Source organism: Ciona intestinalis, chromosome 12 (assembly GCF_000224145.3).
Source record: "Ciona intestinalis chromosome 12, KH, whole genome shotgun sequence".
NCBI classification, from domain to species: Eukaryota; Metazoa; Chordata; class Ascidiacea; order Phlebobranchia; family Cionidae; genus Ciona; species Ciona intestinalis.
In genome coordinates, this window is record NC_020177.2 from 123,667 (window position 1) to 137,163 (window position 13,497).

General features: G+C 37.6%; 4 protein-coding genes across 6 annotated transcripts in view; all 4 read right to left on the bottom strand.

Moving 5' to 3' along the window:
* The window catches only part of LOC100178636 (serine/threonine-protein kinase 16-like), a 5,052-nt gene extending 1,065 nt beyond the window's left edge, over positions 1–3,987 (bottom strand). Inside the window, exons 1-7 of the mRNA XM_002129308.4 lie at positions 3,826–3,987; positions 3,397–3,502; positions 2,983–3,096; positions 2,479–2,621; positions 2,197–2,317; positions 1,517–1,612; positions 799–923 (exon numbers count right to left, since the gene is read on the bottom strand). Coding sequence (XP_002129344.2) covers positions 799–923; positions 1,517–1,612; positions 2,197–2,317; positions 2,479–2,621; positions 2,983–3,096; positions 3,397–3,502; positions 3,826–3,920 — 800 coding nt within the window. The 5' untranslated portion in view covers positions 3,921–3,987. The remainder of the gene's footprint in view (positions 1–798; positions 924–1,516; positions 1,613–2,196; positions 2,318–2,478; positions 2,622–2,982; positions 3,097–3,396; positions 3,503–3,825) is intronic.
* On the bottom strand, positions 3,969–5,320 carry LOC100181002 (RISC-loading complex subunit tarbp2). The gene has a single exon (XM_004226700.4). The coding sequence runs from the start codon at positions 5,290–5,292 to the stop codon at positions 4,312–4,314; it is 981 nt and encodes a 326-aa protein (XP_004226748.1). The 5' UTR covers positions 5,293–5,320; the 3' UTR covers positions 3,969–4,311.
* A 4-nt stretch (positions 5,321–5,324) lies between these two features.
* LOC100176313 (lactoylglutathione lyase) lies at positions 5,325–7,505 on the bottom strand. Of its 2 annotated transcripts, none has more exons than XM_002129268.4 (2): positions 7,386–7,505; positions 5,325–6,818 (listed from the first exon to the last, which is right to left on the bottom strand). In XM_002129268.4, exon 2 carries the CDS (start codon positions 6,782–6,784, stop codon positions 6,248–6,250), a length of 537 nt encoding a protein of 178 aa, XP_002129304.1. In that variant the 5' UTR covers positions 6,785–6,818; positions 7,386–7,505; the 3' UTR covers positions 5,325–6,247. The 2 variants fall into 2 exon arrangements, with proteins under 2 accessions (XP_002129304.1, XP_026693005.1); XM_026837204.1 differs by having other exon boundaries at positions 5,325–6,821.
* A 357-nt stretch (positions 7,506–7,862) lies between these two features.
* On the bottom strand, positions 7,863–12,431 carry LOC100186529. Of its 2 annotated transcripts, none has more exons than XM_002129373.4 (5): positions 11,638–12,431; positions 9,569–9,753; positions 9,134–9,368; positions 8,698–8,816; positions 7,863–8,546 (listed from the first exon to the last, which is right to left on the bottom strand). In XM_002129373.4, exons 1-5 carry the CDS (start codon positions 11,986–11,988, stop codon positions 8,024–8,026), a joined length of 1,413 nt encoding a protein of 470 aa, XP_002129409.2. In that variant the 5' UTR covers positions 11,989–12,431; the 3' UTR covers positions 7,863–8,023. The 2 variants fall into 2 exon arrangements, with proteins under 2 accessions (XP_002129409.2, XP_026692997.1); XM_026837196.1 differs by having other exon boundaries at positions 11,560–11,639.
* Positions 12,432–13,497: the final 1,066 nt, after the last annotated feature.

Genomic DNA, 13,497 nt, shown 5'->3' on the forward strand with positions numbered 1-13,497 from the left:
AGGGAGGGAAATCAAGGGGTATTTCAAACGGTCGTTGACGCAGAGTGTAGGGGTATGTGGGTATCTACGTTTTCCAATTGTGAAGCATTTCAAATAACAATTTCTATCTCTAGCCCCTTATTCAAATAGAAAATAAAGAATGGTTAAAAATAGGAACTGAACTTTAAACAGCATGAACGTAGAGGTAACTTAAAATAACATAAAGCGCATAAAGCGCATAAAGCGTAGACGGAGACGTGCACTGTGCAGCCGTCGTTAAATAGAACTGAGGACGAACAAAGTCAAATACACACGAGACGAAAATCAACCATGCATACGAAACAAAGGAGAAAAGAATCGCGCTGGCATCGGAAAACAATGGGGAGTAAACAAACGACAATTTAGGGCGACACTGTACATTACAACTACCATTACCGCAATACTTACCCGACATTCTCGTAATAATTCCCCTAACTAACAACTAAAATCCTGACAATAATAGAAATAATTATTATTACAAATCTTCTGGCAAATTATTGTAAAACAAATCTTCTGGCAATTGAGTGTTTTGTGATTTTAACGATTTATCTGCCATACAGGGAGACATTATTAGGGTTTGCTGTTAAGTGTCTTGTCCAACGTCCAGATGATGCTTTATCGTATGGCGGACGAAACATCGGTCGAGACATTATTAGGGTTTGCTGTTAAGTGTCTTGTCCAACGTCCAGATGATGCGTCATCGTATGGCAGACGAAACATCGGTCGTTTAAGATCACGACCAACCATGGAATTTTATTCAATAATTAATCTCCAACTTACTTGTCATTGTTAGGGAAATGCAAGTTCTTGTTTTGGACAGCAAGCGCCACGGAATCTTTCTTCAGCCATACTTGATCAAATGGGCCTTCCAAGTACATTAGGCTGTATAGGACGCATCCTAGTGACTGGGGTGTAATTGAGAGGTGAGGTTATATGTATAGTAGGGTGGAGGAAGATGGGACACCTTTTCGATCTATTTTCTCGTCTCATTTGTTAGTAAACAAAAAACATTCAAGGAATTATAAAACTATATCCTCACGAATGGCATAAACAGTTGTTATTTGTTTAAAACACGATCAGAATATTTGTATATTACATGCTGAAGGTGTCCCATCTTTCTTTATATACTATATATGATGTGTGGCACACCATACATGGTGGATTCATTCACTTCTAAGTTAAACAGGGCTTGTTTTGTGAAAATGGGTAAATGTAACATAATAATTACTGTTACACAGACAGATGGTATATGTTGTTGCTGCTGGGTGTATTATAAAGAGAAATAGGAAAGTAATTTTCCAGCAATTACGCTGCATTGGTTAGCGCCTGTCTGTGGCCCAGAGAATACAGGTTCGAAACTCAGCGCTGCTACTATTGGCACTTAACGGCAAACCGTAATGTTTCTTCGTATGCTGGATCTTTAACACCACCACCAGAAAATATTTTTCACACTTAAAATAATAAAACCATCGTTTCATAGAGAAAGCAAACCACCCACCCAAATATCAACTTTCTCATCAATGGTTGAATGAATTGGAACTTGAAACAACTCAGGTGCTCGAAACGGCATCGTGCATCTCTCTGCTGCGAGGTCCTGACATAAATATAATATATATTTCAACACATTCACACCTAATGTTTTATGCAGAGTTTAAAAATATAAAGTGTCTAAAAATCTCGGGAAAAAGTTTTTACAATATTCTGTTACTTCTGCCACCAGTCATCACGCAATAAAGGCTTTTGGTTCCTCTGGTATAAAACCTTAAAAATATTCTACGTATCAATTCAAAACTGAAATTTTTATACTGTATGAGCCAAAATATCTATATTAGTTTTAACCAGGTTTCCCAAACATAAAACTTCAAGTTACAATCTATAAACAGCATATTCTTGGAGTATAGTTTACAAATATCACAACCCAATATATTGTAATGTAATCTTAAATCTCTTGGGCAAGAACCTTAACAGCAATTGCTCCAACCCAGTGGTCACTAATTGGTTGTTCAAATTATCAGTCACTAGAAAAAAAAGATAAAAATATCGCCAAAACACAATCATAAACAAAGTAACATATTTGGTAAGTAGTAAAAGGACACGAGGTGTATGAACACCCATGTTATAACGACTGTCATTGCTCCACGACCACGCAATGATAAAGTAAGTTACATTCAGAACCACCTGCAGTGCTTGAGCATCTTTAAAACTCTTGATTTCCACTTTAGCAGGAGCTACAGATCCAAGGTCCATTATTATTGGAGTGTCTTCATTAGATAATAAAACATTGGCTGGCTTAATGTCTCTGGAAGTGAACAATATATTGTTTAGCCTAAACTAAAGGTTGTACATTGCAATACATATCAAATGTTTTTTACCCTGCTGTTAGGTGTCTATAAAAACAAGCAGAGCCAAAGTATATTGCATTCACCACATTGAGGTTCCCTATACACACCACCCACCCACCTGTGAGCAACAGCTACAGGTTGATGTTGATGAAACACTTCCACAGCTTTACAAATCCCATGAAATAACTTTAACACGCGTTTACTTGGTATGTGTTGGTTGGTGGATGACAACCTTTGATATTCATCATATAAGGTTCCTCTCTGTGGGTGAACATATTGGAATACATGAAGTAAATGAATGAATACAATGTTTGGGTAAATAACAAACTATTTAACCTTAAATTTTTACAAAAAAAAACATTTAATGCTTTTTTGTAAGATTTTATAAATAAATAAAATTAAAGTGTCTTGCACAAGAACATGCACGACTACAATGGTAGCAGCAACGAGCCTTGAACCCATTACTTCTGGGTTAAAGGCAGATACGCTAACCACTATGCCACGGCCCTTGTACAAATACAAGTTTTTTTAGCCATTGACAATTTGAGGACAACTGTTAAAGTTAAACTTTTACATTCGATATTTTGTTGAAATAATTAACATACATTATGAAGTACTTTACCTTATAGAAAGGAAAGATTAACCAAACCTCTGACAATCTTGGTTTGGATTTCAAGCAATGATCGATCAACGGAAGAATGTTCTCGTGTTGAAACATCCGACAATATTCGGCTTCCTATAGTTGGTGCATGGAATATAAGGATTGTATTCATCTCGGTTTATAAAGATACAGCCGTCTAATATTAACTTGAAACATTCGCTGTTGCGAAACAAACACAATTTATAATTTACCAAACACAGATAAGCCAACAGTTTATAAAAGAACTGTGTGAACTAAATACAAATAAACTAAGCAAGAAGGTTACAAGGGAAAGTATTGGCAGGATATGGTGACACTATATCATTAACATGGTCATTCCATGGAAAGTAAACCCCAGCCCCACTCCCCTGTTAGACACCCCACCAACCCAACCACCTGCAACGCTTCATTCTCCGCCTTCTTATCGTGGCAGACAATCCTCTTTAGCGCAACAAACTGTCCGGACTTTGCTTCTTCCAATAAATCAACGTAACTGAAACCACTGTCGGGGAATTTATTGTGAATATTGGAATAGTGGTTCAGTGATTGCACTGTAACCAAAGGATACCAGGTTCAATGCTCGATGCTGCTACCATTGTGAATGCATGACAGCATGAGTGTCATTGGAAAGATATTTAAAGGACAATACTCCAACCTAGTGGTCACTGGTTACTAATAGCCTATAGCAACTTGAGTTTCGGGTAATGGGCCAATTCTGGCTTAAATCTTATCCACAATGGTAGCAGCATTGAGTCTTGAACCCGGTATCCTCTGGTGTAACACAAGCACGCTAACCACTGCATCACCGCAGAAACCCCAACTCACCCTTCCCCAACATTATCTTGGAAGAAATATTTCTTCCCATTAATATTGACAACATTTCGTCCACAAACGCACGATCCAGATAACGAACCCCCCATGTTAATGAGGCGTTAACATTATGTGGTGTAATGATTATATTTTACCAGCTGAAACATGGAGAATAGGTGTCATGTGTTTAGAATGTTGAACAAAAAAAATGATTGACAAAATCTGTTAGAACACAGTTACACTCAAAGTTGACAAACATAGGGAACCTCATTGATTAATATGGGATTTGAAAACATGATGTCACATTTTCACTCCTGTTTCAAAATCTTACATCACACTTATGAACTGGACATGCAAGTTAATTAAATATAAAACTAAGTAAACAAATGTCATGCATTTGGATTTGATGTACAAGGAAAATACTTCGAAAAAATATGCATAAAACTAACCAGGTTGCGCGGGAAAAATTAAAATATTTTGAATTTTAAAAACAAAGAAGTTTCATAAAGTGATTTGTTGAGTAAACAATGAACTATTCCATGATGTGTGATGTAACAATGAGGTTGGTTCATAATTTTCTTCATTGCCAAATATGGTCAAATATTCCAATGCATTTACTGCGGCATCAGAGTGGGATTGGTTTAGGGACTTCCCCCTTCCATGTAGCACACAAGGTGGTTGTGTGGAAACCTCAAGCAAACATTGACGATCACCGTTTACTGTAGTTTGTTCAATGTCTTTGTAAACGGCATCGAAACTATGTTTGTTGGCGAGTTCTTCGAGAACCTGGCAAGGATTTTGGTCGCAATTTGCGAAACGAACGTGGAAGAAATTTTGTTTTTCACCGACAGAATTACAGATTTCGTTCAAACCGATCTTGTTTTTGGCCTCCCTGCTTTGGTTGGTCACTGTTTCCTTGGCTTCAGGTGGTAAGTTCATGATCTTGGTGAACATATTCGCTGCTGCAAGTCGCTTTGCGTGTTTCTTTGCCGAGCCTGACCCGTATTCTTTAAAAGATTCCACGGTACAGCAAATAATAAACTCTTTCTTATGTGCGGGTCCTGTTTCATGCGCCAACGCATATTCGGGCAACCTCCAACCACGAGCTACTACCAACTCCTGCAGCGAGCCAACAGGGTTTGTATCATCAACGTCTCTCCCATATTCAACAGCCGATGTTTCCATCACATCAGGGAAAGACTCAGGTTCAACCAAACCGTTTGTCAGCGTTTTCAAAACTGCTTCGGCCGCAGCATGTTTTGCAATCTTCTTGCTTCCCCCTTGCCCTGTGGCCGTTACATCACCCACCATGCATCTGTACACGAACTGTGGTTGGTGGGCCCTCCCTTCTAATGCTGTGAGGTCGTATTGAGGGGTCTTGCTAAGTTTTTGGCAATATTCCTGCAGAGTTGATACAGGTGTCTTGAATGTTTGGGATTCATTTTGTAAATCTTCGGTTTGGCTTTCACTACAACCAGCCATGGTATTTCAATTTAAACAAAACCAACAAAAACCTAGATTAAAGAAATTACGATGATTAAGTTTTGAATGTGGCATGTGGGTAGTTATGAAGTATGAACAGAAAAGTCTTAAACCCTCAGATTAATTCAAACAACAAATATGAATAACATTGAAACTTTAAATAAATTTTCATCTGAATTTTACATCTTTTAAACACAAATGTTTAATAAAACGAACTTTCTAACTTTTTTCAAATAAACTGAGATGAATCTTTCAAGAAAACGTTCACATTTGGACAGTATGATGTTTTACAAATATATATATTTCTAAATTTTGAGGTTTTCATTCATAAAAAATAAAACGAATTTTGATTTTAAATAAACTTCAGTTTGAATTTTACATCTTTTGTGAAACATAAAAAACATGAACTTATTTTGAAACAAATTTGCAAATTATCAACATTAAACAGTTGTGTAAAATAAACGTTCATATTTTATATAGAACTAACAAGATCAAACATTCCAGGGGTTGATATTTAAAACAACATTGCAAATAATTACAGTAGAAGTTTGAACAGAATAGCCTAAATTATCAAATCTACAAATTAAATTAAACACACAGATAGTTGTACCATTTCAATATCACGAAGCAGCTAAATATCCATTAGACTGATCTATTGGCATAAAAATTAACTTAAATAATTGAAACCGATGTTTTTCACACAAAGTCTCACAATGGCCAACAAAACACTAGTTTCAAATTTTCAATAAAATCAATGTTGTTTTTATTGCCAAAAATCAGTTTGTAAAATAACAAGAAGCCAGTTATAAGACTTTATTCTTAATTATCACTTTTTGCAAACAAAAATATAAATGTCAAACATTTTAACCTAAATTTAAGATTCAATTGTTTTAATTTCCACTTAATTTTCGTTATATTAATGTGAATCATAATTAAAGATTCATTTTATTTAGATTTAACAAATTTTCACCATTTGGTTTGTGCTTAAAACCTCAATCCAATAGCCATCCGGATCCTTAATAAAAGCCAACCCCTTCATGGAACCCGCATCGGGTTTCTTAACGTATTCCACCCCATATTTATCGAACCTCTCACACGCTGTGTAAACATCGGGCACGCTTACCCCGATGTGTCCGAACCCACGAGGATCAGCGTTTCCGTTGTGATAAACCACCGAGTCATCATTCTCCGACCCCCAATTATGAGTCAGCTCGATCGTACCCGGTTGCCGAAACACCCACGTCTTCCGCTCCGTGGGGTCATCCGGTATATCCTTCGCATCAGCGTAACCCATGAAGTAAAGGGAGAACTTCATCGCGTCAAAGTGAAGTTGTAGAAGTAACCGCATCCCAAGAACTTCCGAGTAAAACTTGAGTGATTTTTTCGGGTCCTTCACCCTCAGCATGGTTTGTTGCATAATGAAATCTTTGGTCAAAACATCAGCTTCAACCAAACTCGACGCAATCTCAGCATCACTTAATCTTCCACTCATGGTCGATATTACGCAATTCAATGAATCTTACTTTCTACTTAAATACAAAAACATTAATTTTTATAGATTCTATTCGAATAAGAGACTGACGATGCCATTTAGGCGAAATATATTATTTTTATATCTTTTATTTTTTATCTTCTATTTATTACATATGCTTTTAATTAAACATTTTGGACTTGATTTAATGATTTTTATCCGCTGCCTTAATCTTATTCAGTCATTTTAACTGCTTGAGCAGAATCCAGTCAATACATTAACTCTAATGTATTGTGTAAATGAATGTAACTTACAAGGCATGCTACTAATGTCACAGTGCTGATGGTTTGGTATAAATGAAAATATTTAAAACAAAGGACAAGATATAGCGACCGAACAGCAGTTAAAACCACTTACAGTTAAAACATAGGTGCTAGTAAAGAATTTTCCAAAACATATTTACATTTAGTTGGATTAAAAAGCGTCGTCGCTAAACACGCTACATTAGTAAATGCAAAAGTTTCCAAACTTCAGTTTAAACTCACAACCAAAGTATTTCTACAATAAAGTTTAAAAACAAAGTATAACATACGGAATTAAATGAATACTTATGTTATGTTACCTTCAGTTTACAATGCAGTGAAAACTTGTTCTTTCTTTAACTGTTTAGTTGCCGTATTTACCATGCGAATAATATCAACCTGTTTCGCTTTGTCATGCTTGTTTTGATGAGTCATACCGGAACGGGAATGCCCCCATCACGTCACTATTTGATAATCTAGTCATGTCACGGGAAAAATTAAAAACGTTTTAAGTAGAAAGCACTGTTTACAAAACCAATATAGTCAGCTATGTTAATAAATAAGCTTCTGTACTTACTTTAAGGGTTTTGGGTGCTAACAGTATCCCATCTTTCCCAAACATGTCTCATCTTGCCCCACATTACTACAATCAACATAACTAGATCAAAGATCAAATCAAATAAAAAGTTGTTCTTTAACTTTTAAGAAATTCTTGTAATCTAATTACGTCATCACTTAAAATACGCCAAGAATATTAAACTATACAAATCGGTTTGGCGAAACAAATCTCCGGCAGCTGAAGAAAAAACTTTTTTTCTTATTTCATGCAACTTTACAGTGAACGAATATTTTTACTTTGGCGTTAATTTGATTTTTTTCGGGCATGAGGTGTATGAGACAGAACATGCGTGTTATAACGACTGTCATTGCCATGTGAGCATAAATAAGTTACATTTATTCATCTCGCCGTTGTTTCTCGTTTGCTTCGACGTTTTGGGATTCTTGTGACCGAGCAGTTGGTAAACAATAATATTAGAGCTGACTTTAGGTTTGGAAGGTATTTAAGCAGGAGGCATGGACAGATGAACGTGTAAATATACATCATTACCATCGTGGTTAAACGCGCCACCTTACGGTTGGAAATATTTGCGAAAGTGTCTACCAAGAATACAACGAAAGTCGGGAAACTACAAACTACAAACGTGAGTGAGATAACTATCATGAATGTAAGTCTCGAATGAGATCGGAAAGATGGCCGACTCCTCACGATCCTTGGGTCTACGTCATTCACCGCCATTTCTACTTCTTTCCCACCGTTTTCATGGCGGTCACGCTTCATTGATTTCTTGACGTCATTCTTCTCCTCTTTTTCGTCGTTTTTCTTTTCTTCTTCTTTTATCTCTTCGTCGGAATCCCCTAGTGACGTCATGGCATTGTGTACGTCAGAAAGGGTGTATTCCTCCTGAGCCGCAATGTCGCTCCTGCGTAACAATGATGGTTTATTTCTTGAACATGAAGTGTGAAACAGCACGAGGTGAATGAAACAGAACACCTTTGTTATAAAGACTCTCTTTGCCCCGTGAGGGTAAATAAGTTACATTTATTGATAAACAAACGTTTAACGAAACTCACTCGGCAACACTGTTTTCTTCTTTAACAACTGGCATCACTGATGACGTACGAGTAGGCGGGGCCATCACTTGTTGGAAAGATCGAATCCCGCACACGATCAAATAACCGAGGATGAAAACCTGGGGGGTACTTGGTGTTAGGACCGTATCGTAAAATGCAGTTTTTTTTTATAAAAGAAGAATTATAATTTCTGAGTAACATAGTGGGCAAACATAGAGCATGATTTGCATTTACTTCTTGTAAGTAATGCTTATAATACATCTAATATAAAACTTAATGCAAGCTTATACTAAAACAGCAGAATGTTTCACTAACTTTGGGCTCAGGTTTGCACCAACTTACACCAATGAACAATGAACGTTTTGTGCCGCAAACTTGCGAACAGATCTGATGGATCAAAATTAACACTCATAATATGCTTGAAGATATATATTACCTCAAGGATCCACAGGAAAAAGTTGACGCCGATGTAACTTTCCGTTAGTGGGGGCCATACGGTGGAACAGTGAGTATGATTTGCGCATGGTGGCACCAGAGGGCTACCACCTCTACAGTAAACACATTGGTTGGAACAATTCCAGGTGGTGGCGGCAGAGATCACTAAACATATGGGGAGCAACCACGAGAGGGCGATAAGGATCACAGCTCTTCTACGTTTAGCACTGAGTAACCTATAATGAACATCAAGTTACGTCACTTAGCTATAACGTCATCAAGTTACGTCACTTAGTTATAACGTCATCAAGTTACGTCACTTAGCTATAACGTCATCAAGTTACGTCACTTAGTTACGACATTAAGTAACTTAGTTACGACATTAAACCAAATGGATTATTATGTAATACTCTTCAATATGACGTAACAAACATACCATCGTCTGCTTCGAACACTCTCGATGTCGGAGATGAAACCCTTAGCAAACTCCGATGCTTTCCTGTTGACACTCCTCCCCACGAAGTAGGTGCTGTCCAATACAACGAATAACAAAGATCCGATGTTTCCACACATCACGAACAACATGGAGGCGACGCTTACTTGCAGTATTGTCCATGTAACCTGGAGATGATCGCGGGTTAATGAAGATTTATTCGACGTATTTCGACACTCGTATAAACCCATATAGGGCACAGCGTATTGGAGGACTGCTACCATTGTGGGTGTATTTGTCCTTGGGCAAGACAATTAACGACAATTTCTCTAACCCAGTGATCACTAATGGGTTGTCTATATTTGTCAGCCATGAAAAAAAAATAACAATCACCCACAAAGTTACATACATGGTAACCGGTAAGTGGGCACGAGGTGTATGAAACAGAACACACGTGTTATAACGACTGCCGTTGCCCCGCCATGTGAGGATAACTAAGAGACATCCATTCATAAAGTCATGACCTATGGATTGGAGCAATTAAATGACTCGCCCGAGGACACACACCCAGAATAGCAGCACCGAACCCCGTCACTCCCAATCGCACGTCAATCGTTTACGTACCACAACTACGCTGATAGTACCTACGTCATACAACCACACATATTAAATTGGTTTCCAATTAACCTCGTATGGCCCATGTATGATGTATTGCGTGTTTAAACAATGTTTCTATATATCTGGTGTATAGTTATAAACCACCTATACGTTATCAGTACGTAGAACGCTTTCGTTCACGTGGGTGCGTGAAAAATTATTTTTAATAATACTTGTAAAGGTATCGATTATAATGCAGGTATTGATAAATGAATGCTAATTATTTATCCTCACATGGTCGGGCAACGACAGTCGTTATAAAACGAGTGTTCTGTTTCATATATCTCGTGCCCACTTACGAGTTACCACATATGCAACTTGTTTATTCCCGCATGATGGGGCAACGACAGTCGTCATTACACGAGTGTTCTGTTACATGCACTTCGTGTCTGCTTACAAATTACCATGTATGTGAGTTTGTGGGTGACAATATCATTTGGAATTGTTATTTAGTATTTGCATGCAACAAAGTCATTTATGTTGTAATTCGACAGTGAGCATGAGGTCACAATCGAATGTAACATTCACGCAACACCGGATGTGACGTCGCAAATTTCCGCTGAACATCGGTCCAAACACAATCAGTCAGTTTCCGGTTACTCACGCCATTATTTCGTCACAGTGGCTTCTGTGACAACCCTTCGAGTCATAGAAGGATTTAATGAACTTGAATATATTACTATGGTTAGTTGGTTAGCAAATAATATCTCATGTTTTGTGAACGTATTTTTAACAATTTACAACGATCTTTTATATAGTCCTGAGGATATGGTTTGATAATTCTGTAAACATTCCTTGTTTACTACGGGACGACTAAAGAGACTGAAAACATGAACCATCTTACCCCAACCCTACTATATTTGTAGCAATGCATTGATTGTGACGCAACAATTGAACTACGCGTGCATCTGGATTGGTTTCACCCCCCACACGGCGCATGCGCCGATCTATAAATAGGATGCTATTGTGACGTATACATCCGGTAGTTTTACTTTCGCCAGTCATCGTGCGACGCGTGCCCACTATTGGCAAACAAAAGCCGATTGTTCTGAGGTTACTTCCTTCTAGAATCAAAATTACAACAATTGGCAACGATTTAGATCTTTCTCATTACTACGCGCATGCTGTGACGTCATGTTGGTACCGGTACCTATGCAGTAGCACACATACCAGAATAACTCTTTACATGAAATAACGAAGACAAATTGAATAAAACAAAGAAGAGAAGTAAGCCAGCAACAAATTACAGACAAGCACGATAATAATATACCTACAAAAAGAATTACAACAAACAAATAAATGAAATACAAACAGACCCATGCTGCAAGACGGCTTACTAGAGATATCTTCAGTATTTTGTAGTACGCCGTGGCTGCAACAAGCATAAACAACCTACACAAAGAAGCTCAACCCACCGTGTAGTCGCCGCCTGACTCTTCAATCTTCGTCAAATAATTATCCAAGATAATCCACGTGTGCAGTATGACGTATAACAGGTTGCCAAGCAACGTGCTGGTGACGCAAGCATATACGTAACTCTGACGTTGCAATCTACGCCGGTTAAAAGTGGCGGCCACTACTAGTGTAAGGTTGAATGCAATTGAGAGAAACCCGAAAGGCAATAAGACTAAAAACTCCCAATGTTTGGTGGACGAGCATTTATCAACGTTGAAAGTTAAATTCATCATATCTGCGTCCCAGCCTATCACACGTTTACTGAATATAAATAATATAAAGTTAAGACTGTTGTATAAACGTTTCAACATAATATACCAGTGTGTAAGTTATAATAGTCATTTCTTTTTAAAGGTTCTGTGCTTCTGTTTTGTCCATAAACGTGTTATAACCAAAGTGGTTATAACGACTGTCGATTAACCGTAACTCCCTGTCTCTTTGCTTTTATAATAGTCTAACCTTTGTTATTAACTGAAGAGTTATTATGACTAAATATAAACTATTTTTTCTGCCATTTTATTTCTCACACTCGCATTTTGTTTGAATACATGCCGTCTTTACAAGGATAAATACACAATGTTGGTATGGCTAAAATAAAGTCTTTATAATGCCTGCAAGGAACCGCCTATTTATAGAATATATAATGGTCTGTACAAGCTCTACAATAGGTTCTAGTATGCACACAATACAACAGCATTGTCAGCATGCAAGAAGTGACGATAGAGCTGTTTCTTCCGCATGAAACGCTAAACAATGAAAAGCGCTCGCTTTGCAGCAACGCGAACTCGTCAGCTCGATTATAGAAAGAAAAAATGCATCGGTCGGCGCGTGACGCTTCAGTTTTGTGTGTTTATATAAAACAGTATCCGGAAATACACAACGTAATTAGCCTTTTCTACAAAGAATTTTCATTCATGTAAAGCAAACTATGTAAAAGTAAATTTGAGACGTAACGTATTAATAATTATTCGCGTTATAGAAAAAAACTAATTATAATCGAGACACACACGGCGCACACGTATGTGCAAGTATTATCCCAAATTTAAAGGGCCTAAACACACCCCACGTCACTTTTATTTTTTATGGTAAATTCACAAAGCGACTGTTTTATTGATTTCAAAAATACTTTGCTTATTAAAATTGGTCCAGTATAGGCGTAGATATTCGTTCTCAAACAATGATCTCTAGCGCTATCTTTTTTTACTACGAGCTTCGTGATTGTGACGTAGGAACGTACTAGTCACGTGACTGATTCATTCGTAAAAGTGAAAGCTGCGTTTTTTGTGTGCTTTTTTGCGTTTTTTTGTTCTCTCGTTTTTCGCTAAAAACACTGCCTCTCGCCTTTCTCAGTGTTTCTGAATGAGAGCGGCCACGCTTCAACAATCTTGGGACGTGATTTGTCACGTGGGTAGTACACTTCTCAATTTTTTCGCCACGCAACTTTCAAATCAGTTTAATGAATTTCACGGTGTTTGAGCTGGAATATCTTTGGTTATACAGAACCGATTAAAACAAGTAAGGTGTCGTTGAATTAGAAAAACACACTCTATCGATTAAAGCGATGTACATTTGGGGTGTGTTTAGGCCCTTTAAGTAACACAAAAATCGGGATTTCCGTTTTTAAACGCCTACTTGTTGTTTATTTTACGTCATACGGGTAGTTATCGTTGTCACCAGCCTTATTGTTACGTCACAGTTACTATTGCGTCACTGCAACTCTCACAAACAGTGTTGCCGGTGTCGTGATATATTCGTACCGGCGCTATTGCGCGTGCGCAGTAGGTCGGTACAAACACAATGAGAGATAAATACGTGCTGAC